At 37.1% G+C, this 24,996-nt stretch overlaps 4 protein-coding genes and 1 non-coding gene across 8 annotated transcripts; 4 read left to right on the forward strand and 1 right to left on the reverse strand.

Annotated features, from left to right (window-relative positions):
• Window positions 1-1,013: 1,013 nt before the first annotated feature.
• On the forward strand, window positions 1,014-2,332 carry LOC130731315 (transcription factor MYB4-like). Its single transcript, XM_057583558.1, has 3 exons — window positions 1,014-1,359; window positions 1,535-1,664; window positions 1,791-2,332. The coding sequence occupies exons 1-3, from the start codon at window positions 1,227-1,229 to the stop codon at window positions 2,131-2,133; spliced, it is 606 nt and encodes a 201-aa protein (XP_057439541.1). The 5' UTR covers window positions 1,014-1,226; the 3' UTR covers window positions 2,134-2,332.
• A 168-nt stretch (window positions 2,333-2,500) lies between these two features.
• Window positions 2,501-2,573, reverse strand: TRNAR-CCG (transfer RNA arginine (anticodon CCG)). Its single transcript has one exon. It is a non-coding gene; the product is annotated as a tRNA-Arg (tRNA).
• A 950-nt stretch (window positions 2,574-3,523) lies between these two features.
• Window positions 3,524-7,771, forward strand: LOC130731314 (protein CHLOROPLAST J-LIKE DOMAIN 1, chloroplastic). The gene is made up of 10 exons (XM_057583557.1): window positions 3,524-3,750; window positions 3,853-3,952; window positions 4,041-4,145; window positions 4,559-4,636; window positions 5,223-5,278; window positions 5,666-5,723; window positions 5,852-5,977; window positions 6,061-6,156; window positions 6,777-6,848; window positions 7,305-7,771. The coding sequence occupies exons 1-10, from the start codon at window positions 3,662-3,664 to the stop codon at window positions 7,365-7,367; spliced, it is 843 nt and encodes a 280-aa protein (XP_057439540.1). The 5' UTR covers window positions 3,524-3,661; the 3' UTR covers window positions 7,368-7,771.
• Window positions 7,772-8,840: 1,069 nt separating this feature from the next.
• LOC130731316 (cell division cycle 5-like protein) lies at window positions 8,841-14,306 on the forward strand. Its single transcript, XM_057583559.1, has 4 exons — window positions 8,841-9,261; window positions 9,380-11,101; window positions 11,397-11,678; window positions 13,175-14,306. The coding sequence occupies exons 1-4, from the start codon at window positions 9,085-9,087 to the stop codon at window positions 13,937-13,939; spliced, it is 2,946 nt and encodes a 981-aa protein (XP_057439542.1). The 5' UTR covers window positions 8,841-9,084; the 3' UTR covers window positions 13,940-14,306.
• Window positions 14,307-14,901: 595 nt separating this feature from the next.
• On the forward strand, window positions 14,902-21,264 carry LOC130731318 (low-specificity L-threonine aldolase 1-like). 4 transcript variants are annotated; one of them, XM_057583563.1, is made up of 11 exons: window positions 14,902-15,033; window positions 15,419-16,116; window positions 18,068-18,513; window positions 18,963-19,074; window positions 19,426-19,476; window positions 19,938-20,009; window positions 20,212-20,344; window positions 20,484-20,542; window positions 20,697-20,797; window positions 20,879-20,945; window positions 21,054-21,264. In XM_057583563.1, exons 2-11 carry the CDS (start codon window positions 15,445-15,447, stop codon window positions 21,090-21,092), a joined length of 1,752 nt encoding a protein of 583 aa, XP_057439546.1. In that variant the 5' UTR covers window positions 14,902-15,033; window positions 15,419-15,444; the 3' UTR covers window positions 21,093-21,264. The 4 variants fall into 4 exon arrangements, with proteins under 4 accessions (XP_057439546.1, XP_057439549.1, XP_057439548.1 ...); XM_057583566.1 differs by lacking the exons at window positions 14,902-15,033; window positions 15,419-16,116 and adding an exon at window positions 17,038-17,224 and having other exon boundaries at window positions 18,050-18,513; XM_057583565.1 differs by lacking the exons at window positions 14,902-15,033; window positions 15,419-16,116 and adding an exon at window positions 17,038-17,224.
• Window positions 21,265-24,996: the final 3,732 nt, after the last annotated feature.

The raw sequence follows: 24,996 nt of genomic DNA on the forward strand, positions 1-24,996 counted from the left end.
CTAGTGGTGGAGCCGTGGAGGCAGGCTTCTGAAGAGGGTGGTGAAAAGCCTAAAGAGGGGGGCGCTGTTATGTATAATTTTAGTATTGGTAAAGAAAAGTATAATTTTGAGGGTGATTATGGCATGACCAAGTCCCCCCTTAGTTCTGCCACTGACTACATCATCGGTATCTCCGAATGATAGCTCAAGCGATATGAGCTGAGAGACATATGAGTCAAGGAGAGGAAGATATAGGGATCAATCCATGTAGGATCTTAATTTATCTTTTCGATGTATAAAAAGAACTATATCATCGGACAAATTTACTCTCTCGCCAAAAAAAAAGTTGCATTTAAGGTCCCTAAAAATTTTGAATTTTCTAATTTTAGTCCTCATCGGAGCTTGAGTTGCATCCGTGTTCGATATAACTTCATATGACATATCCCGTCACTTAATAAGATTTTGTGATATTCAAGTGAGTTTAAGTGACCTACACCTCAACCAATTAAGATTTTTAATCAGAAATTAACCTAACATAAGAATTAATACCCTAAATGAGTTCCATGATGTAGTATAATGTATGAGTGTGAAGTGAGAATGTGACGATTTCCTCCTTAAATTAGTTATTGGAAAGTAGATACCATAAAAATTATTGTAGAGTATATGGGTTAGCTGAAAACCATTGAAGATTGAACATGGTAGCACTTCATCACGATGATAATGGAAAGAAAGAGGCGGCAAGAACATGGTAGCAATTGAGACATGAAAAATAAGTCCATTTTGTCCGTGCCGCATGATTCTTTTGACCTCTATACCCCAAAACATGATTACTTTACCCTTTTCAGAGGAAGCCTAAGTTTTGAAGAGAAGCAACCTGGAAACTCAGTTGAAGTCCATAAAGCAATGGTATAAAGCAATTAAAAAGTCATTATTCTATCATATTAAATTAATATATCATTTTATTCAAATGGCCGATCTCTATATATTACGAATCTGTATGCTCAATTTCAATTATAGCTTCTGAGAAGTAAAAAAGGAATTGTCAATTGTGAAATACCCACAAAAGGCGATAACACTATATCAAGTACTTTAAGCATGCTATTTATTTGGACTTTTCACCATTATATTTATAGAAGAACCGAAGCTACCTTGAAAGAGCTTGAGCCACACCAAGATTGTACAGAGAAATAGAGACACATTATTTAATTTGTGTTGTTGAACTGTGAATTGCTGCAGTGATATCAACCATGGCAAAGACTCCTTGTTGTGAGAGGATGGGGATGAAGAAGGGACCTTGGACTGCTGAGGAAGATCACATATTGATTTCTCATATTCAAACATATGGCCATGGAAACTGGCGTGCTCTTCCTAAACAAGCAGGTAAGTGCAACTTATGCACAAAGTGCACATTTCCTAATACAATTGATTCTAAAGTCAAAATTATTTTTGAGAAGAAACTTATGTGAGTAGCTTTTGAGTTGTGAGTATCGGAATTGATTATGAGAAAATATGAAATGTTCCTAAATGTATGGTTATATACAATATGACTGTTTAGGTTTGTTGAGGTGTGGGAAAAGTTGTAGGCTTCGATGGATAAATTACTTGAGACCAGATATCAAACGAGGGAAATTCAGCAAGGAAGAAGAAGATACCATCCTAAAGCTACATCAACTTCTAGGAAATAGGTGGGTACATGTACAACATATTGACTATGCATGAGTTCTGGCCTATGATATTATTATGGAATTTGGTCAAGTAGTTAATTAAAGATCAAAATTAATTCCTTGATGAATCCCTTGATGCTTAATTAGATGGTCTACTATTGCGGCAAGATTACCAGGACGAACAGACAATGAAATTAAGAACTTTTGGCATACACATTTGAAGAAGAGGGTGGAGAGAGGTGAAGTGCACGCAGCCAATACCTCTTCACATACCTTGCAAGATGGTTCAGGCACTCTATTAGCTATGCCACAAGTACTAGCTGTGGATGCATCAAATGCTGCTTCTATTGTCAATTATGGTTCTACCTCAGGGAAGAATCCACCTTGTGATACTTCAGGAGAAACCATGGGCAATCATGGTTCCAATCAGATCAGTGAAGAAATGGAATTTTGGTACAACATATTCATCAAATCAGGACAGCCATCATGAGGGAATCAAAATTTTAGGATAGATTGCCTCATATGACGCCTCATGTCATATGGTACCTTTTTTTTTATGTCAATTTTGGTTTTAGCTTTGTGTGTGTACAAACTAAAATTTGTGTTTAGTAAGGGTTTGTAAAATTTCAATTGTATAACATTAATTTCAATTAAAATGAGTTTGATTTGAATTTGAAACTTTTGACAAGACATAAATTGTAGTAAAACTTCTAATGAAAGTTGTTTTTTAGGAATTCCTTTAAAAAAAGTTGTTTTTGGTAAGAAGAGTGATTCTATATAGTGTAAAAATACACATTTATGAGCATGTCTATGAGCAAATGGAAAAAAATATCCATTTCGAAATTGAAAAATAAAAACGTTCACGATGGGACTCGAACCCACAATCTCCCGCTCCGGAGGCGAGCGCCTTATCCATTAGGCCACGCGAACTCGTCACTGATGTATTGGACAGATTATCCAATAAAATTTTTTGTATTCTGTTTTGTTTTAACATGTTACTATTTAATAACCAGATTACCAAATCATAATGATTGGTACACAACCTTGGGTGTCTAGATACCTGAATATTAATAAGAGAAAAATGAGAAATAAATGGTAGATGTGATGTGATGGAAATAAGAGATAAAAAGAAAAAAATGTGCGGGTGTGAGGTTGTTACTATTGATGGTGTATATATCAAAATTTTAATCAATTTTTTAAAAATTAACTAAAGTAGTATATCTTAACGTGTGTTAGTGTGTGATGGTTGTAGAATGTGTAAATTGTTGCGCTGACAGAGGGTATTAGATGATTGAGAGTTTCCAAAAGTTGCAACAGTTAGGGTATTATATGTACTATGACAATGAAGACTATTAGGTAATGGTGGAAGGTGCTGGACGACGGTAGTGAGAGAAGTCAAACGGTGGCCGGTAGCGACAATGATAGAGAATGAGAGGTGGTGACCGTGGTGCATAATGCTAGTAGGTGGTAGTGGTGGAGACTGGAGAGTATTAAGCAATGACGACAATAAAGATTGGCACTTGGCAGTACTAGATGACAACAAAACTGGTGGAGAAGGAGAGTATCAGGCGACTACAATAGTGGCAATGGAGAGTACTAGGTGAAGACATCAAAAGTAATAGTGGAACTGTGAAAGTTATTGAGTGGAAGTAGCGACGAAAGTTATAGACTGACAATTGCAATGGATGGTACACATAGCAATGATAGTGACGATGACGGTAGTGGAAATAGAGGTTACTATGTGGCAACCCAATAATAGATACCAAGTGTGATGCAACATAAATCTTTGAACAATTTTTTTAAAACAAAAATCTATAAAAAAAAAATCCATTAAAAAGCGAGTTAATAACTATTTAAGTTCAATTTAGCCAAACAAAAAACAGATGAGGAATTTACAATTAAAGCCTGTGTTCGTTCCCAATTTCCAGGTGTGTTCTCTTCTTCTTCTTCTCTGTTAGATTGAACGAGATAAAACGTAAAACCCTACAAAACTCTCGAGCTCAAAATTCAGACACCCCATGGCTCTGTCAATCTCAACCACACTGCACTACCCTAAATTCAGCTTCTCTCGTAACAACTTCCGTCCCAAACTTCCAACCTCTCTCAGGTTCTTCCTCTCCCTCTCTCTCTCTCCAATCTCCATCCATTTCATCTCTCTCTCTCTCTCTCTCTCTCCTTCTCTGAATCTTCGTTGAATTTGAATTTTCAGGTTTCCCACCGAGAAACCATGGAGTGGTGTGAAGATTACATGTGCTGCTGCTTCTGCAGCAGGAAGCTCCAACCCTGGCGGTGAATCAAACCCTTACGAGGTCAATTTCGCTCTATTTCCAACTTCATTATCTTAATTGAACTCACTCGAGCTGAGTTGAATTGCTCTGATTCGATATCATCTTGTAGGTTCTAGGTGTAAGCCCTATTGAGAAGTTTGATACAATCAAGGCAACGTATTCGAGAAAGAGAAAGGAAGCTGAGATGATGGGTGATGAAGAAACTGCTTCCAGAGTATGTTCATTTTTCTCTGTCACTCTGTTTTTGGTAACTAACAATGTGATTGAATCATGGAACAATCTGTGATGTCATTGCTGCTAATGATAGTTATGTATCCAAAGTTTCAAATGGGCGAGGTTGAACCGTTGAACAATTGCATTCATGTTAGAAAAGTAAATGTATATAGGGCGAAGGGCGTGATTATGTAGACAGTTTAATCCTCATGAAACTGTCTGAAAAGAGCTTATAGGTAGATCATAGTCTAGTTTTATAAGCTTAACCGAATACATGTGCTTGAATTAAGATAAGCTCAAATAACTCTTCTGATTATTCCTTTATTTTTGAGGTTGTTAACATGTTACCATATGGTTTTCCTCGAAGTTTAATGCACTGACACATGTGATCTTGTTTGTATATGTATAATCCAGCTGGAAAAGGCATATGACAAAATCATGATGTCTCAATTGTCTAATCGGAAAAAGGGTGTGACTTTTGGATCATTTAAGGTAAAGTAGGGCTTCTCTTCCTAGACAATCAAAATTGCACACAAAGCTTAAGGGCATATGATGTCACAGAGATACTTCTTGTTCAAATTGTGTTTGTAGCTGCTTTGTTAATTTAGTTTACAAATGATGCATTTTATATTCACTGGACTTCCTTTGATGAAGAAGCTATAGTATTATAGAACTTCACTTTTGAGTTTGGACTAATGTTTTTCCTGATCAAGTTAATATAAGCTGCCTATAAACCACAGAAATGCATTTTTTTGGTTGAATCAATGTCTTATCTTGATATGTTTCACTATTTTCAAGAGTATGATTTATCATTTCCGTTTTCCAGTCATAGGATTATCAATGATTGTCTTCACAGTCTACCTACACAATTTTTGCCTCAGCTATGCAATTCCTTTATGTTTAACTTGGGTAGCAGATGGAAAGTGCAGAACTATCTCCATAGGAGACAAGTTTATGAAAAAAATTAGTCCATTTACTTCATCTAAGTTTATGTTGTTCCTTCTTCCCATATACTTGACCCTAACTTCATGTTCTTTTTGCATCTCTTGATATTTTAAAACTACTGAACCAAATGCAGGTTTCAAAGGATATCAAGTATGCTGACAAGCAGCCAATTATACCTTGGGGGCCAAGGTTTGTCATTGCCACTTATGGTTCATGACACGGTAGTTTATGAACCATAAAATTTTATGCATATTTATAACCTATTTTCAGCTTATTTCATAAGATAGCTTATGAATAAGTGCTTATGGTTGGTCATAAGCGCTTAATTAAACTGTTTTTCCAAACACACTCTTAGATTAGTTTCTTTTCACCTCCATTTGAATGCAACAACTTGGAAGGAAAAATGACATTTTTCCAGCCTGTACGGATGATGGATGACAATTTTTTCTGGTTTAAATGTTTTGGCGTTCTGCATTTTCTTTAAATTTAGCTCGTTTCCTCTCATCACGTATGACTATCGCTTTTAACTCCTACTTCGATCGTTTGACATTATTTTGCCTTTCAATGAAATTTCAGGTTTGCTAAATCAAGTAAAAATGATATACGGATCAACTTGGCAATATCTGCGATTTTTGTGAGTTATAAATGACGGGCTTATTTTATTTTATTTTCTTGGAAATACAATGCTCAGAAACAATATTGGTCTTGTGTCTAATGTCTTATGATGTGTTTTAATCAGAATTGTTTACCATCTGTTTGCAGACAGCTTGGGTCTATGTGAAGCGCATTGCTGAATATAAACCGTTGCAGTTTTTAGCCTTTGCTTTTGTTTATAGGCTTTTTGAAAAGTTAAAATCCTTTGAATCTCCTGTAACCTCCACATATAACGTGAGTTTTACATTCTATGACAGCCTGTTCTCTAAAATTTCAAAATCTTACCAGTTGAACAATATTCATGCTTTTGGCAACAGGAAGAGGGTGAAGATACAGGAGAAGGACTGCGTATGGGAAAACGATTGTTAAGATCACTGGCCTTGGTTTTCGGATGTATAGCCTTTTCATCCTTGGTATGATGATTCATCTGATCTTATGGTGTGATTAATGGATTAGTACTTTGACATCATAATTTGTGTGCCTCTGTAATCTGTAACAATTAAGAATAATGCTGATATAAGTATAACAGAATGTAACTATGATTTTCTTTTAATGTAAAAGAAAAGGAAAAGAAGTAAGGAAGAAGGGGATCGGTTCACGTTATCATCTTCTTTCCCCGTTTTACTCTAGTTGAAACTTGAAACCAAATTATTTCTCATCATGGTATTCGAAAAGATGCATTATCTTCTTTTAATCTCTGTGGGATTCACCTCTTATTTGAAGAGTGTTCTTTAGAAAGAAATTTGTGGTAGTTGATTGTGTTAGACATCCACTAGGACAGTAGGATCAAACTTGACAAGTTAGTGCTTTTGAGAAGTTGGACTTTGGAGATACACATCATCAGATCAATGATTGCCAAACTTATTTATAAGCTTTAGTTTTTCATTGAAAATCTATTTCGGTTGGTTATTCAATTATTGCATTTGTACTCTATTCATCTTAGTCAAATATGCAATCATTTTTACATACTATTATGTCTCAAAATTGTATATTCCAAATAAATTATTAATATTTGCTGGTGCATTTTATGCAGGGATACACTTTCATTTTGAACATAATTGAGTTTGCCGGTGGTTTTATTCCTGCTACACTTTACAACAGTCAGGTATAAACTATAAATAGAACTGAGATAGGACTGTTCAAAATTCTTGTGAATAGTATGGTGCATGTCTTGCAGTTTATTTGTCTTCTGAACGCTGGACACTTATTCTACATTTTCTATGTGGGTTTTCTTATCACATGCCATAAAACTACTCATTTTCCTGTACAGTAAAGAGATGAAGGATTATGTTCATGATTCACAATTTTAAACTAGAACATGGTTACATGAGTTTTATTTATTACTACATGTAATGTGAAAGTGTTGTTTGGTTGCTATTTAATTATGATATGCTTATGCACAATGTTAGCTAGTTCATTGGCTTAGGCTAAGTGGTTAAGGTTCTTTATGTGTATATGAATTCTGGATAAAACAGTTTGATCTTGACAAAGTTATATATTATTCCATTTGTCTGTGTATGGCACTATTAAGTTGATAATATCACCTCTATGATATCTGCAGGAGTTGATAATCACCACATCATCTGCAGTTATGCTCCATATTTTGGCATCTTATTACAGATAGTGGACATTTCTTGAAGACACAGAAACCATGCAATTTAGTCATCATCGGAATATTGTTTACCTTTTCTTCCTTTTTTAAGTTTTTTTCTCTTGTGAGCTGAGTTCTTTCCGTGTTTCACTGAAATTTTGTCAAAAGAGAAAATATATTTTCCTTGTTCTAAACTTCTAATGAAGTAGGTAGTGTTGATTTCAATTTTTGTTTTTGTTTATGTTTCAATATTGTGTTATGATATGATCCTTTGGATCTCTCATATCATTGGAACAGTCTCGCCCCTAAGCCCTTTTCTTAGTTTATATTCTATTAGCATTTCCCCCTTTTTGGATGTCGTTTGGGGACTCAACTTCCATGATGTAAAAAGGACCTTATTTAACTACGGGTTCATGCTATAATATTGCACTTATTCAGTATGAAAAGATTGACCAGGTTGAAAATGAAGTACAAACTAATGAAATTATTCAATTTCTTGGTATGAGTAATTGTAAAAAGGCTGAAGGTATATGCACGTCACTGATGTAATTCTTTTTGCACTAGGGTCATTTGTGTACAAAAATTAGGGACATTAATGACTTACATATCTAATTATAAATAATAGACAAAATAAATACTACTATTTTTCATATAGTTTTATTTTAAATCTTAGGGGGGAAAAGTCAGTCTTTTTAAGGGTTGTTTCTTAAATAATGTAAAAAATAAAACAATTTACCAAAAAAATATATTCAAAATTAATTTACCAACATGGGGTTTTGCGGCGGAATAAATACCCTCTCTAATGTTTCGTTGCAAATATACACCACTTACAAGGATTTTGTGACGGAAATATGTTCCATCGCAAATGGCACTAATAAGATGCTTGTGACGGATTTACCTTCCGTCACAAAATAAGTGACTGATTTATTCTTCGAGGATTTGTGACGGACAGATTTATAAACCCTTAGTTGTTGCTTAGTAGAAAAATATAATATAAACAATTTTTTTTTACAAGGAGGGGAGGAAGCCCCATCGCACTAACTGCGCCCAGCAACAAAAGACGATAACCTCGCCTCATAAAGACCCCTAGCCATTAACAAGTGGCATTCCCTAAATGGAGAATTAAACCAATGAGTCCCTAAAGGCATCCTCGGGCCACATAATCCCAAAGCATTTGCTTCTCTGTAGACATGGTTAAAAATCGTATTTCCATGATCCTCCTTCATGCGAACAACTGCTCGAAGAGTCTCCTTAAACAGATGAGCATCGAACCCAGAAGGAGAAGCAAGGAGATTAACCACGTTTAGCGAATGAGACTCCACGACCACGCGCTTAAGGTCCAGGCTCATGGCACACTCTATATATATATAAATTACTACATTTTTATGTAACATTTAAATTCATCTAATTTTTCCTCTTGTAACCAAAAAATTTCATCTAAAAAAAATTTAAAATTTATATTAAAATTAAAAAGGAATAAATATAAATGTAGTCCCCTTCTTAGATAAACCTTTCCAGAGAGTGAAGGGGGAAAGAGGGGGCGTCTCTGCATTTCATTTCAAACACCATAAATCGGAGGACGACGACGGTCGCTGTTTGCTGCGGCCGCCGTACTACACACTCAACGCTCTGCATTGAGATATTCCTGTTTTCCATCATCATCTTCTTCGTTTTTCGCGAGCTCAGAAAACTAACCCTAGAAAAATAGAGAGAGAGTGGGTTCAGAAACCCTAACAAAAAACGTGCGAAGATGAGGATTATGATCAAGGGCGGTGTTTGGAAGAACACCGAAGATGAAATCCTCAAAGCTGCTGTTATGAAATATGGTAAGAATCAGTGGGCTCGAATCTCTTCCCTTCTCGTTCGTAAATCTGCCAAACAGTGCAAAGCTCGTTGGTACGAGTGGCTCGATCCTTCCATCAAAAAGGTTAGGTTCTCTCTTTTTTCCCGATTCTGCTAGCATCTGTGAAAGTTGAAATTCCAGTGTCGAATGAGAATTGAATTTAGGGTTAATTGGTTGATTTTGTGTTTTTTTTTTATTGTAGACTGAGTGGACTAGAGAAGAGGATGAGAAACTGCTGCATCTTGCGAAGCTTATGCCGACGCAATGGAGAACAATTGCTCCGATTGTTGGCCGTACGCCTTCGCAGTGTCTTGAACGGTATGAGAAACTGCTTGATGCTGCTTGTGTGAAGGATGATAATTATGAGCCGGGTGATGATCCGCGGAAACTGCGTCCTGGGGAGATTGATCCGAATCCTGAGTCGAAGCCTGCGCGTCCTGATCCGGTTGATATGGATGAGGATGAGAAGGAGATGCTTTCTGAAGCGCGAGCTCGGTTAGCGAATACTAAAGGGAAGAAAGCTAAAAGGAAAGCTAGGGAGAAGCAACTCGAGGAAGCTAGGAGGCTTGCTTCTTTGCAGAAGAAGAGAGAACTGAAGGCTGCTGGAATTGATATTAGGCAGCGGAGGAGGAAAAGGAGAGGGATAGACTATAATGCTGAAATTCCCTTTGAGAAGAGGCCTCCTCCTGGGTTTTTTGATGTCGCTGATGAAGATAGACCTGTGGAACAGCCCAAGTTCCCTACTACAATTGAAGAGCTTGAGGGAAAAAGAAGGGTTGATGTTGAAGCACAGCTAAGAAAGCAAGACATTGCCAAGAATAAAATTGCTGAGAGGCAAGATGCTCCGTCTGCTATTCTACACGCCAACAAGCTGAATGACCCTGAAACAGTAAGGAAAAGATCAAAACTGATGCTTCCACCACCCCAGATTTCTGACCATGAATTGGATGAGATTGCAAAGTTGGGTTATGCCAGTGACCTTGCAAGCAGTGAGGAACTCACAGAAGGTAGTAGTGCTACGCGTGCTCTTCTAGCTAATTATGCACAAACCCCCAGCCAAGGAATGACACCTTTAAGAACTCCTCAGAGAACACCAGTTGGTAAAGGAGATGCTATCATGATGGAAGCTGAAAATCTAGCCAGGTTGAGGGAGTCTCAGACACCATTGTTAGGAGGAGATAACCCAGAGTTGCATCCTTCAGATTTTTCTGGGGTCACTCCTAAGAAAAAGGAAATTCTGACTCCAAACCCAATGCTGACTCCCTCTGCAACTCCTGGAAGTGCAAGCCTTACTCCCAGAAGTGGTATGACACCATCAACTTCAAGGGATGGCTTTTCTGTTGGCATGACTCCAAAGGGAACCCCGCTTAGGGATGAGCTACATATTAATGAAGACATGGATATGCATGAAAGTGCTAAACTTGAGCTACGGAGACAAGCTGATATGAGAAGAAGTTTGCGCTCTGGTTTAAGCAGCCTTCCACAGCCAAAAAATGAGTACCAGATAGTGATGCAACCAGTTCCAGAAGATGTTGATGAACCTGAGGAGAAGATTGAAGAGGACATGTCTGATAGAATGGCTAGGGAGAAGGCAGAAGAAGAGGCACGGCAACAGGCATTACTTAGAAAACGATCAAAAGTACTTCAAAGGGGACTTCCTAGGCCTCCTGCTGCATCTTTGGAGCTTATTAGAAACTCCTTAATAAGAGCTGATGGGGACAAGAGTTCATTTGTTCCACCAACCTCTATTGAGCAAGCTGATGAGATGATAGGAAAAGAGCTCCTAACTTTATTGGATCATGACAATGCTAAGTATCCACTCGATGAGACAGCGAGTAAGGAGAAGAAAAAAGGAGCCAAGCATGTAGCAAATGGGCCTGCTGTCCCTATGATAGAAGATTTTCAGGATGATGAATTGAAAGATGTATGTGTTCACTAAAGCACACACACACACACATAAACACGCGCACACACCCCTAGATATATATATATGTATATATATATATATGTATGTATGTATATATATATATCTGTGTTTGTGGGTGTATGTGCGTGTGTTCATTTGCCGGATATGATGGTACAAACTTTTAAAAGTAGCTGTTGATTTTGATGTTATTCCGCTTTAATCTTGACTATGGTATAATTAGAGTTGAGCTCTTAAGTGGGTGGTTGATAATATCTATATTGCTTGCTATTTATTTATATGTTGTTCTTGACAGGCTGATCATCTGATAAAGGATGAAGCTCAGTATCTCCGTGTGGCAATGGGGCATGAAAGTGATTCCCTTGACGATTTTGTTGAAGCTCATACAACTTGCATTAATGATTTAATGTACTTTGTCACCCGTAATTCTTATGGTCTATCAAGTGTTGCTGGAAACATGGAAAAGCTAGCTGCCTTGCAGAATGAATTTGAGAATGTGAGAAGCAAGTTGGAGGATGGTAAGGAGAAGATGGTGCGCCTCGAGAAGAAGGTGACAGTGCTCACTCAAGGCTACGAGGTATGTTATTGCTATCCTGCATGTAAAATCTGAATTTGCTTTTACTTGCAGTGTTCCCTTGATATTGTTGTTACTTTTCCCGTCTAATTCCTTGGATACCAGTTGATGTGGTCTTTTTCTTGTTTAAGAATAGGCTTGCAGTAAATTTACTAATATATAACCACCTTATCAGTTGTTTGGTGCTAACTTAGTATTGGATAACATTATCCATCAAATATCTCTTATCCACAAAAATGATGAAAATAACTTAATCAAGTCAAGAATGAGATTTACTTAACTAGGTTTTAATGTATAAACTCGTATAAAAACTTCCCAATTACAAAGACCTATGAACCATATCGCTTTCTGAATATGTTAGCATGCATAAGCGCCAACAATTTGCCTTCCCAATTTATACTTGATCAGCTGTGGGGCGATTCACATTTGTTCCAGCGTATAGAGGGCCAGCTAGAATGGGTTATGAGTGTAGGGTTTAGGGTTTAGGTTGGGTTGGGTTAGTTGGAATTAAGCTCTTGCACTTCAGCTTACTTTTGGACCTATTTGACTCTCTGGTAGTATTTAATTTGAGGGCTGGTTGGAATTTGCTCTGATGACAACCGGAGCTGTTGTTATAAAACTAATGTATTTTAAAAAATGAATCTTTTTTAAACTAGTGTTGTGATTTTGTTTAGATTATATAGTATACCTTTTTTCATATTATAATATTTATAATATTTACAACAAATTGAATCAATGTCATATTTTCTAATAATATTTTTTGGTAAAGTGCTTAACTATACATATAAACAATATAGAATACTAGAATAAAATTAGATTGTACTACATAGATAATAAAGAATAGTGCACGTGACTAATAGATGTTTAGATTGTCTAGAGTACTCTTATTGAAGTTTTGTTAATATGTATGTACAGACCTTATATTTTAGTTGGTTGTATCTAGTGGTATTTTTTTCTCTAAAAAGTTATTACATTGTAGATAAATACAGTATCATTTTAAATGAAGGGTATTTTAGTGAAGGTGTTAATATATCGTAACCAATGATATACAGTATATACCCAAACATAGAATAGTATTATTATCTTATACAATACTATCTAATATGATGTCACACTAAACACTAGTATTGTAATTATATGAGGCCTTATACTATTCGACCTCATCCTATTATGCATACTGGACAAGCCCTTGGGTTTAAGTGATTTTGGATAAAAGTGTCAGGACCAAAGAAAGTTATGTTGCAACTTAGTTATGGCAGTGAAGGAAATATAAACTTGTCCAAGTTTATTCAAACCCGCTCGTCTATAAATGTGCGAGCAGACACATAGAAGATATCTGTTTGCTATTGTAAGGAATTGGAAGTACATTATCTGTTTGTCCTCATGTTGTCTATTCAACAAAGTTACTTTTTTTACCCACAGGGGCTTATCATGTTGGAAAATATTGTCTAGTATATTTATTTATTTGACTGCTTATACTTTGGCTATTGCATTTTCAGATGAGGGCAAAAAAAAGTCTTTGGCCGCAAATTGAGGCCACTTTCAAGCAAATGGACATAGCTGCAACAGAATTTGAGTGTTTTCAAGCTTTGCAAAAGCAGGAGCAATTAGCAGCAACTCACAGGATAAACAATATTTGGGCTGAAGTACAAAAGCAAAAGGAACTGGAGAAAACCTTACAAAAGAGATATGGGGATAATATGGCAGAGTTGGAAAGGATACAAAATATTATGGACCAGTTCAGGTTACAAGCACAACAGCAAGAAGAAATTGAAGCACAAAACCATGCACTCGAGTCCTCTGAAGCCGCAGCTGATAAAATTGATGTGCAGGGTACAGAGAATCATGAAGCCGCGCCCCTCTCAGTTGACCAGCAAGTAGACATTGTGCAAGATCAGGTTATTTCTAGCTCCATAAATGATATGGATGTGGACTCTTGTAAGGAAGATAAGGCGCACAACACTGACATTAAGTTGCCAGATGTACCTGCTGCAGCGGATGACAGTGGAAACGTGGCAGAAGGTAATAACATTGACAACAGAGAGATCACACTAGATAAGAGCGTTGCAGTGGAAATTGGCAGTATTCAGGCAAATGGGAAGGATAGAGATGTGGAGAATCCAGATGAGGTTGTGAATGCTGTAGTTGACAAACCGGATGAGGATGTGAAGGCTGTAGACCAACCTGATAGCACAAGAGAAACCACCCTTGATGAGGGGGATAACATACAAGTTGCTGATGGTAAAAGGGAGGAGGTAAATTAGTTCGGAGATTGCATCTGGAAGTTCTAACATTGAAGTTTTGGGGCATCAGATTGGGGAGTTGTTGCTCAATCCAAATTTCGATGAGTCATTATCCAAATGGAAACTTAGTCCTTCCTTATGGGGACGGTCATCAGAAAAAAATTGCAATGATTTATATGATCAGCTGATAAACACAGAATGTTGAGATGGTTCCTGTTTCTGGCAATTTTGTTATTGTTATTATCACCAAGTGGATATTGGCGATATGCTCTTTTAGACTTTTACATGCTTGATGTAGAGCATAGGATTTTGTCAATGAGTTAGATTTTATTGTCCACGCCTCTTAAAACCCTTTATATGGAAAACTATAAAGCTCTTTTCTTTGCCATGGATGAATCCTGTTTCAGCTTGAACTGCAAATGTCTGATGAAGGTGATGTGATGCAAATGTATGTCCGAGTGGCGAGTGAGAAACTTAGAGACTACACACCCAAACTCACTAACCACATTTTATTTAAGAATGTTACATATTGCATTCCATGAAAACCTCATAAAAGATACAATAATTTTATTTTCTCTAATGTTGTATCGTTAATTATGTTTTCATACATGAACGATTATGTAACTGTTGGGTTAATAAATCTTGAGGTTTCATTGTCAAGCTGAGACAAGATATTGTAAACAATATACTGTTCTTTTATTAATGAAACCATTCATGCACAACTAATATTTCAACATGGTTTACCTAACTATGCGTCTAGTTATAACAATGATGCGCATGATGTAGAGACTAACCATGCATCACGAACACGAACAAAGGTCAATGCAAACTCAGAGCAGACCATTCAAACAAGTGAACTCATTTGGACCCTTTTGGTTGACAGGGCCCAAAGTTTTTTAGAAAATCATTTTTATATAGGAAATATAATATACTATAATTCAATATTATATAATATTTGTTTGTTCAGAAACTTACGTCAGTGTACTAGGAAGTAGAAAGAAGAGAAAAGTTACTCAAGCTTTGATCCTTTGCCCTTTTGAAACCCTCATCTTCCTCCCTCCGCGGGACACGTTCGCTGCTGTAACTCCAAACTTCAGCGTCCACAGCTAAACAAGGTTAGTAATGGTGCCTTCAAACTTTCTGTTGGTTTTTCCTTGTTCAAACTCTCATCTTCCCCATTTTGCCAATTTTTTCCTTCAACCAGAAGGTGTGGCGTGGTGGTTAGTTCACCTCGTCCCATGAGATACCTCGTCTCTTAACCATGAGGTTGAGGTTTGATCCTCACTCATAAACGGCTTAGTGCGAGCATCCACGGTGAGAAATTAGTCATGGCTGTCCAGGGTGGATACCTGCGTTAAAAAATATTTTTTTTCAAGCCTTATTATATTTTAGTGGTTTGTGTGGTGGGTTCTGTGCCTTTAATCTAGTTCTTTGTTTTAATGCTTATAAATAACTATAGTATAAATTTTAAAGTGCATAAGAATGGTATATGGTATGCAGGTGATAAATTTATCTCAAAGGAAACAATGATCAAGAGTAAAAAGATTGATTCTTTTTTTAAGAGAAAAGCTTGTGAGGAAGATGATAAAAATATAACTTCCACGTTATCTGAACCTGAAAAATGTGTTGAGCAACAAAGAAGTGAAGAGAAGGAGAAGCAACTTTCCAAAGTTCCTAGACTGACAGATAATGAATTTGAAATAGAACGTGACCCAGGAAAGCGCCCTCCAATTTGGCAATACCCACCAGATCAAGTAGATGAAATACGAAGAGCTTACCTAAAATGTGGTCCATATCAGAATTTTTTAGAGCACTATCCTTTTTCCGGTAAAGATGATCGTCAAAGACGATTCCAATACACTTGGTTTTGCTTATTTCCTTCATGGTTAGAGTATTCTCCTTCAAAAGATGCTGCATATTGCTTACCTTGTTATCTTTTTAGCAAAAAACCAAGTGGGCGTCCTGGATCAGATGTTTTCATTGCTACCGGTTTTAGAAATTGGAAGAAAGTTAGGAATGGAAAGAAATGTGCCTTTCTCACACACACAGGGAAGGATCCTTGCTCATCACACAATAATGCATTGAAAGCTTGCCAAGACTTGTTGAATCAAAATGGACATATTAGAAATGTTTTTCCTGTGCAAAGCTCAAATCAACTTATGAAGAATCGTTTGTGCCTCAAGACTTCAATTGACACGGTTTGTTATTTAACACTTCGAGTTTGAGCTTTTAGAGGTTATGATGAAACTAGTGAATCAACAAAAAAATGTTATTTTCTTCAAATAATAATACTCTTAGCATCATACAACGATGAAGTTGCAAAAGTTGTGTTGAAAATGCGCTGCCATACAATTTCAAATATACTTCACCTAAACTTCAAAAGGAAATCTTGCATATTCTTTATAGTAAAGTGAAAAACCATATCCCTGAGAAAATTGAGAATTTCAAATTTTGTCTAGTTGTTGATGAAACTCGTGATGAATTAAAAAAAAAAACAATTTTGACTCTTGTTTTTAGATTTGTTGATGAAAATGGTTTCATACAATAGAGGATTTTTTATATTGCGCATGTGATACTCGGGGTTCACATTTCTATGGATACTCGGGATTCGCATTTCTCTTCTATTTGTAGCTTGATAAATATGTATAGTACAACTTGTTTTGCTCTAGAAAAAATTATTGTTGATGGATCAACTTATTCTCAACGTGGTAATGTTGATAGTGTACATAGTAGCTTGACCTCATTTGAGTTTATATTATTAATCTTGCATTTGACAATTTTACTAAGAGCCCATTTGACTACGGGCTTATTAGAGCTTATCTACCAGAAAAAGCACTAAATAAGTTCCAGTAAGTGCTATTTGGTTTGCATCCAAACAGGTTCTACGGCTCTTAGTTGGTAATCTAGATATTACATACAGATATTATAGTAATCTACTTAAATCCTATCCATTGTAATCACCCCATACCATCTATATATAAAATAAGACTGAAACGATTGACTAATAATTTTGATTAGGCGCAAGTGTAGTAGAATATTTATGTTTTGAAGGGCAAGGATTAATGACAAAAGGGATAAAGACAGAAAAATGGTTGGTGGGATTAGAATATCCATTGAGACTGCAACATTGTCACTATGCAAGTTCACATATAGTAAAAAACAGATACTTGTAATGACCTCAAGAACAATATGAATCCTTCCTTCTTCCACATATAATTGTAGTATAATCGCATGCAAATGCAACTCAGTTCAAAGTGGCCTGCTTGATACATCTCAACTATATTACTTGCGCTCTTCTTGGAGTAAGTATGTAATTAATTCCGGAGTTGGTTTTGTTCCTTTCTCTGCCACTGACTCTCTGTGATAGAAAAACAAAACATTAACTGCATCTTTATAAGTCATGATGCTGGGATTTTCAAAAGCTAAGAACTAGAGTACAAAATTATACCAAGATCTTGACTGAACTTTAATAGTTACCTTGTATTGTATGCCTCATGTTCTTTTCAGCTTATATATGATAATTTCTTTTTCCTGTGATTTTTGGGCTTGTTGGTTAAATTGAGAGCAATTAGTTTCTTATGTTTTTTTCTTATGTTTTTTTGTTTTTCCTTAGCTGGGCAACATTTCTGCTTCAGATATTTTGTTAAACATTCTAGTTCAGTCAATCTTTTATTGAATTTTTGTCCAACTTGAAGTAGAAGAGCTTGATCCTATAATGCTCTCTTCCTCCTTTTACTTGTGTTTACTGTTTTATTTGCTTGAATTCTCAAGCGTCTCATAATTATAGAATATGAATCCATTTATCCAATAAAGGTTGAGGAGAAATGTCACAGTAATCATCAATTTGTATAAAATATCTAGGAAAATGATTTGTGGACATCAACATAGTACAGACACCCTGCAGATACCAGAGTGAGAATGAAAGAGAAGTGAGAGATATATAGATGTGATATATGTTGTGATGTCGATAAGAAAAGAGAGATATAAATGAGGTGTATGTGGGGTGTCTAACTGTTTGAATGCCTAATTATCATAACTGAAATATCTAATTTGGTTTGATGATTCAAGTTTTGTAGTTAATGCAGGTGTTTTGAATGGTATCTGATATGAATTTTGACATTTACTTTTTAGCTTGCTTTTGTTCCACAGAAAATGGCAACTAGGACAGTAGATCTCAGGTCAGATACAGTCACAAAGCCAACTGAAGCAATGCGAACTGCCATGGCAAATGCTGATGTTGATGACGATGTTCTGGGCCATGATCCGACCTGTTTTCGATTAGAAACCGAGATGGCAAAGATAATGGGCAAAGAAGCTGCTCTTTTTGTTCCATCAGGCACTATGGCAAACCTAATATCTGTGCTTGTCCATTGTGATATCAGGGGAAGTGAAGTTATTCTTGGAGACAATTCCCATATCCATATTTATGAGAATGGAGGCATTGCAACTATTGGAGGGGTGCATCCAAGAACTGTTAGAAACAATGAGGATGGAACTATGGACATTGATTTGATTGAGGCTGCCATCAGAAATCCAAACTTGGAGCTAATTTATCCAACCACAAGGCTTATTTGCTTGGAAAATACTCATGGAAAGTAAGCAATTCTTTTGAATAATGGAAAATGATTCGTTGAAATCCGCATAGTGCAGACACCCACACCTAGAGTGTGAGAAAGGTAGAGAAGAAAGAGAAGTAATGGATGTTATATGATAAAAAGAGTGAGAAAGAGAGAAAAATGTCTAATTGCTTGGATGCTTAACTATCATTACTGGATCTTAATACTGCCACTGTTTCATTTTCTTCATTGCACACTGATGCTTTGATATTTCCATGACCTGTGGGTAAAGGTATTATTTATTGTGAAAAATATAAAGTGGTTTTTTTAGGTATGGAGCAGAAGTGTTGCATCTTTAACAATGCAAAATTATAAATCCTCCAATTGTTACATCTTTGGATTTTAACAGTTCCTTCTTTTCCTAAATTGTTTGAAAGATCCGGCTTGAGAAGCAGTATGAACTATTGATACTTTTTTCCTAAACACAGCTCCGGTGGTAGATGCCTTTCAGTTGAATATACAGAGAGAGTTGGAGAAGTTGCTAAGAAGCACGGATTGAAGCTTCACATTGATGGAGCCCGTATATTTAATGCATCAGTTGTAAGTGAATTTTCTATTTCACTTATAATTTGTTGAAATCCATAGAATAAGTTACACACTATGACTTTCTTTTATTCTAATTCTTTGAAATTGTTTGTTTTCTCATTGAATATGAATACTTTTATCAAGCATGTTTAACAAAAATAAATCATTTACCATTTGAATGATTGCATTTGCATGTCAATCCTGAAGTGTTTAGTATGAATTGATTTTAGTCCTTTTAGTACCTGATCAAATTCTTTTATGATATCCTTCGGTTAGAAATACAATATAAAAAATCATTTGGGATAGTAGGTTCATCACACTGCTATGATATATGGACAACACTTGACAGGAAATGTTGGTTTTCAGGCACTTGGTGTTCCCGTGGATAGGCTTGTTCAAGCAGCTGATTCAGTATCGGTGTGTTTCTCTTTTCCCTTTGTGTTTGGACAAGTTTAATGGAAGGGGCTCTTCTAAAATAACTCTTCTATAAGAAGAGCAAGTAGTTGTGTTACCTTAAACTTACTTAGTTGGTTAAAACAAGGTTATACTTTAGTAAAGGAGAATACATCCTTGTTTTCGCTTTAGAAGTAACTCATTTTAGAGGTTTCTGAGATTCAAAATGGTTTCTAAGAAGTTCTAGATGATAGGACCAGAATCTGAGAGAGGGAGAAGAGAGGGAATAGGGACAGAGAAGAGAGAACAAAGGGATAGAAGGGGTTTCATTATCTCAACAATATTCAACATATCCCAATTACAAGGTCAATCCCTATTTATATGCGTAACACTAGACAACAAATTTAATTGCCAAATTCAAATCAAATTTATGCTGCTGTTATTTAAACAAACCAACTTATGGTTTCTTTGAATATATGAATCAGGTTTGCCTATCAAAAGGTCTAGGTGCTCCAGTTGGATCAGTTATTGTTGGTTCCAGTAGCTTTATCGCCAAGGTAGTTCAGGGAATATAATTTACAGAAGCTCTATTATTTTTGAAAGAACTTATTATGTGCATATTTGGAAAATTTTCTACAATTGATTCTAAAGTCAGAATCAGCTCAAGGGAGAAGCTTCTGTGAGTAGCTTACGGGTTTCAAAATTGATTTTGAGTAAAAAGAAGTTGATCCAAACATGCCAGTATATCTGCTATTTCAGGCTAGACGGCTCCGAAAAACCTTAGGTGGTGGAATGAGGCAAGTTGGCATCCTTTGTGCAGCTGCACTTGTTGCTTTACAGGACATTGTTGGAGAGCTTGAAAGTGATCACAAGAAAGCTAGAACTTTGGCTGGTAAATGTCATACAAATTTAACTAGTTCTCATGCAGGGCCTAACTTTAGTCTATTAAAAGAAATTAAGTTTTTTTTTTTTTATTTTCTTCTAAGTGGTACTTGCTTTTCTCATATAAAAATTTCCCCTTCTTATTATAGATGGATTGAATCAAATCAAAGGGCTGAGAGTGGATACCTCTTCTGTGGAAACCAATATTGTAAGTATTTTTAGTAGAGTCCACTGCATGCTCATTATGTCACTTCAGAAGAACTTTTGTGGGATCCTTAATAACTATATTAACTTAAAAACACCTATAACCTACACTTATTTATATGTAGCCAGAAAGCACTTTAATTAATCTTTGATACCAGGTATATATTGAAATTAAAGAGGGCTCAGGAACTACAGCAGCTAAGCTAAGCAAGGACTTGGAAAACTATGGGGTCCTTCTGATGCCATTGGGCTCATCAAAGTAATATATTCATATCAAATAACTATTACAATTTTATATGGACAATATGCTATAATAAGGACATCATTTTTTATCTCCCAGAATTAGAGTTGTCTTCCACCACCAAATATCGGATAGTGATGTGCAGTATGCCTTGTCCTGCTTTCAGGTGATGACTAAAATCGATTAACCTCTCATTTTGTTGTTGTTGTTGTATATATATTTTTTCCTTCTAATTATGGCTAATCATTTTTCTTTTGTTTGAATGCTGCTGCAGCAAGCTGTGAATGGAGTAGGAAATGAAAATGGCAACTAGTGGAAGAATTTGAAATTTGGCAACTCATCACTACTGCATAGAGTACTATCAAAAGATCAAATTCTATTCGGTTATATGAATTATAAATATGAAGATTTGAATGAGACATGTGATGTATATGATCATGTAATCCAAAATTTCAGTGAAAAGTGAAGTCGTTACTCAGGAACAACCTCTAAAATCTACTACATTTGTCACATTTTCTCTCTTCTCTCTCTCTCCTGAACCAAACAAAGCATAAGAGTCCTCTACCAGGAAAATTTACTCTTGCTTCTTTTTTGGTAAGAGAGATTTTCCACATTTTCTGTTATGAAAACCAGAAACCAAACGGTAGTTTCACCACAAATTATTGGACCTTGGCTTGGGTCCACTGACACTGAGGGTTGTAGTCCTTGTTGTCCGCTATTATTATTAGCACACAGTGCAATGAACTTGGCATTAGGATTTCCATGTTTTACTTTTATCTGAAAAGCACTTTTCATCTTCTGATCATTGATTTGTATATTCAATTTCCCAAGAGTCGTTTTCATGACTTTCTTGTGTACATGTAGATGGAATGAATAGCCACCTCATGACAGAACAAACAATCTTCACTGGGATTTGATTTCTATCAATCAAAGTTAATTTCTTCCATTATTGATCAATTAATTTCTATAACTTTTCTTCTTTACTTGTGTTGAGGAAATGGCTCCACCACGTAAGTGGCGTTAAGGGTATTGCCAACAACTAATGTGGCTGATGAATAAGAAAAATTGGGCTTTCTTAGGTGGACTTCATAATGCACTAAAAGATAAAAAATTATGACGTGCAACTTAAAGTTTATATAAAATGAAAAAATAATAAATAATTAATATTGAAATAAGAAAACTTAAATTAATTAACAACTTGTAAAGCAGAAAAAGATGACATTAATCTAAAATCTTGCAACATAGAAGAAGCTCTAAGAAATAAGCTTATATCTAAGAGCTTTTTCTTAAAAAAATAAACGAGCTTAAATTCATTTAACGATAGAAGAGCTTACATTGGAGGTAAGTGGACTGGACGAGCCCCTAGAGGGGCAACGCCCAGCATGTAGCCCGCCCTGTGGCGGGGCACTGGCCTTAAAATTGGGCCTTGATCTCGGAGGCCCAATTGGCCCAATAGGTAGTACCCAAGCTCTATAAATAGGAGGTAGTTACCAATTGTAAGGGACTTTTGCTCATTTGATGAAATCGCACATGAAATTCAGCATTCTTTCTCTAGCGCAATTCTCCACTCTCTAGGTACTATACCTTTCATCAATGTTCATTGCAAGAACATTTGACGCCGTCTGTGGGGACTGTAAACTTTCTACTCCCATTCACGTGGATTGATTGTGCAGGAAGTTATCTCTGTTTGTGATTAGGCAATTCTCTGGACTTTTGATTTTGATTCTGTAACCGGTGTTCGTTTTCCGATCGAGTTTGCATCGTTCTTGGTTTGGATGGAGACTCGACGCAGGAGGCAGCATCATTCACCGGTGCGACAGCGAATTTCGCCGCCTCGGCGGCCTCATCGTGTGATCCTGGATTCTCCGGTACGAACGGCGAGAGTACAGCCGCCTTCTCCATCACCACCACCTCCTCCATCGCTTTCACAGGTTGGATCTCTGGAGCGCTCACCAGAGAATTCACCTGCTCCGGAGCAACAGCCGGCGGTGACACAGGAGCAATGGCGCCATCTGATGCGCAGCATTGGCAACATCCAGCAGAGGAATGAGCATCTACAGGCTCAGTTGGATTTCTACCGTCGCGAGCAGCGGGACGATGGAAGCAGAGAAGCAGATTCCGTGGCTGAGTTCCGTCCGTTCTCGGAGGATGTCGAGAGTGTGGCGATTCCGGATAATATGAAAACGTTAGTTCTGGATTCTTACAGCGGAGATTCCGATCCGAAGGATCATCTTCTGTATTTCAATACGAAGATGGTGATAATTGCGGCGTCAGATGCGGTGAAGTGCAGGATGTTTCCATCGACGGCGATGGCGTGGTTCACAACTTTGCCGCGCGGATCGATTTCGAATTTCAGAGACTTCTCATCAAAGTTTCTAGTGCAATTTTCGGCGAATAAGAATCAGCCGGCGAACGATCATGTACCTGCTCCAGCTAATCGCCAGCACGGAGCAATCGCTCTCGCCGCTTGTGGACTTGTGGATTTGTGGACTTGCCGGCTCGGGTTGCTCGCCAAGTCAGTGGACTGGGTGGCTAAAGATGTTAGTTCCCTTTTGCTCACGCCATGTTGGCGATATAGTTTACCACACTTTTCTCAAGTCATGTTGACAGCTTAGATCCCAGTGTACAATAGGACGCATGTAAAGGCATTTAAAAGACACACTTAGCTCTCATACTTCGAGCTCGGTGTCTTGTGGACTAGTGGACTGGACGAGCCCCTAGAGGGGCAACGCCCAGCATGTAGCCCGCCCTGTGGCGGGGCCCTGGCCTTAAAATTGGGCCTTGATCTCGGAGGCCCAATTGGCCCAATAGGTAGTACCCAAGCTCTATAAATAGGAGGTAGTTACCAATTGTAAGGGACTTTTGCTCATTTGATGAAATCGCACATGAAATTCAGCATTCTCTCTCTAGCGCAATTCTCCACTCTCTAGGTACTATACCTTTCATCAATGTTCATTGCAAGAACAGTAAGAAAATAGGACAAACCATCCGAGCAGTTATCTATCCAAACAAAACAATGCGTTGAAAACAAAAAAAAATTAGCCAAAAAGTTTGCTACTAAATTAACCTTTCTACGCACAAGCAAAAATTGAAAAGAGCTAAAAAAAACTAGAAAAGTGAATACAATCACGAATATTGAGTACAATCACGAATAACTGAAGCTAAATAAGAGAAATCACATTGCGAACGTAACCATGCTCCATGTAATACGACATTATCCGTCTCGAAGACAACATCATGAGAGCCAAGCCCCCGGGATTAAGAGATAACCCAACCCAACACAAGAGTTTCAACCAACACCACCGACAAAGTCTCGGGCTACTTCGCAGAAGCTGAAGCAAGAACTTCACCTAGAAGATTATGAGCCACCATCCCCAGCCCCATAGGTTCACCGACCTTGAAGGTCGCAACCTTAACAAAACCACAAAAGTATTGCCCATAAACAAGGAAAAAATTACCGGCTGAAGGGACCCAACCATCCTCCCAACTACTCCAAAGCAACCTCGATCAACCACTCACTTGGCATCATAAATACTACTCCAAGCGTAGTTAGGGCATTAACCCCACTTAGCAACACATATCGAGGTGCGCCGAAAGTATATAGCCTTAAACACGCGTGCTATTAAGGATTCCTCCACTATCATTATACGTTACCATTGCTTATCCAAGAGAGCGATGTTGAAAGCTTTAAACGAACAAAAAAGCTCAAACCCTCCCCCCAGGCCTAGCCAACTTACCATACCACATCCAACTCATCTTCCCCACTATCACATCTACACTCTGAAAATACTTGTTGATCATCCCCTAAACCAAACAACTCATCACATAAGCCGGAATAGTTTACACACCAGGCTTAATACGCACTTCCCACCCCGCCTTAGACAAGACACTCTTTCATCATTTCAACTTCTTCTAGACACGCTTCTTAACAAAAGCAAACACCTAAGATTTAGACTTTCCAATGATGGTACGAAGACTCAGGTACTTCTCATAACTTTCCACTGCCTTCACTATAAGCGTTTAAACACGTTTACCGATTAATAGTCTCGCGCTTTTACACTTCGTTTGGTGAGCGAGAGTTTGTGTAGAGGGAGTTTGTGGAAAAAAAGGAGATCATATCTATTTGGCTGAGTTAACGATAGAGAAAAGATAATTCATTTATGTAGGACTCACCACCTTTTTTGACTCTCTACAATTTGCGGAAAAAAGTGGGAGTG

This window comes from Lotus japonicus, chromosome 1 (genome assembly GCF_012489685.1).
Source record: "Lotus japonicus ecotype B-129 chromosome 1, LjGifu_v1.2".
NCBI lineage: Eukaryota > Viridiplantae > Streptophyta > Magnoliopsida > Fabales > Fabaceae > Lotus > Lotus japonicus.

Bases quoted from the DNA above. Each gene is read 5' to 3' on its own strand.
- LOC130731315 (XM_057583558.1), top strand. From the start codon at position 1,227: ATGGCAAAGACTCCTTGTTGTGAGAGGATGGGGATGAAGAAGGGACCT. The intron at 1,360-1,534 runs GTAAGTGCAACT...ATGACTGTTTAG, and splicing joins TGCTCTTCCTAAACAAGCAG to GTTTGTTGAGGTGTGGGAAA. The intron at 1,665-1,790 runs GTGGGTACATGT...ATGCTTAATTAG, and splicing joins CATCAACTTCTAGGAAATAG to ATGGTCTACTATTGCGGCAA.
- LOC130731314 (XM_057583557.1), top strand. From the start codon at position 3,662: ATGGCTCTGTCAATCTCAACCACACTGCACTACCCTAAATTCAGCTTC. The intron at 4,146-4,558 runs GTATGTTCATTT...TGTATAATCCAG, and splicing joins ATGAAGAAACTGCTTCCAGA to CTGGAAAAGGCATATGACAA. The intron at 5,978-6,060 runs GTGAGTTTTACA...TTTTGGCAACAG, and splicing joins CTGTAACCTCCACATATAAC to GAAGAGGGTGAAGATACAGG.
- LOC130731316 (XM_057583559.1), top strand. From the start codon at position 9,085: ATGAGGATTATGATCAAGGGCGGTGTTTGGAAGAACACCGAAGATGAA. The intron at 9,262-9,379 runs GTTAGGTTCTCT...TTTTTATTGTAG, and splicing joins TCGATCCTTCCATCAAAAAG to ACTGAGTGGACTAGAGAAGA. The intron at 11,679-13,174 runs GTATGTTATTGC...TTGCATTTTCAG, and splicing joins TGCTCACTCAAGGCTACGAG to ATGAGGGCAAAAAAAAGTCT.
- LOC130731318 (XM_057583563.1), top strand. From the start codon at position 15,445: ATGATCAAGAGTAAAAAGATTGATTCTTTTTTTAAGAGAAAAGCTTGT. The intron at 20,345-20,483 runs GTAAATGTCATA...TTCTTATTATAG, and splicing joins GAAAGCTAGAACTTTGGCTG to ATGGATTGAATCAAATCAAA. The intron at 20,798-20,878 runs GTAATATATTCA...TTTATCTCCCAG, and splicing joins ATGCCATTGGGCTCATCAAA to AATTAGAGTTGTCTTCCACC.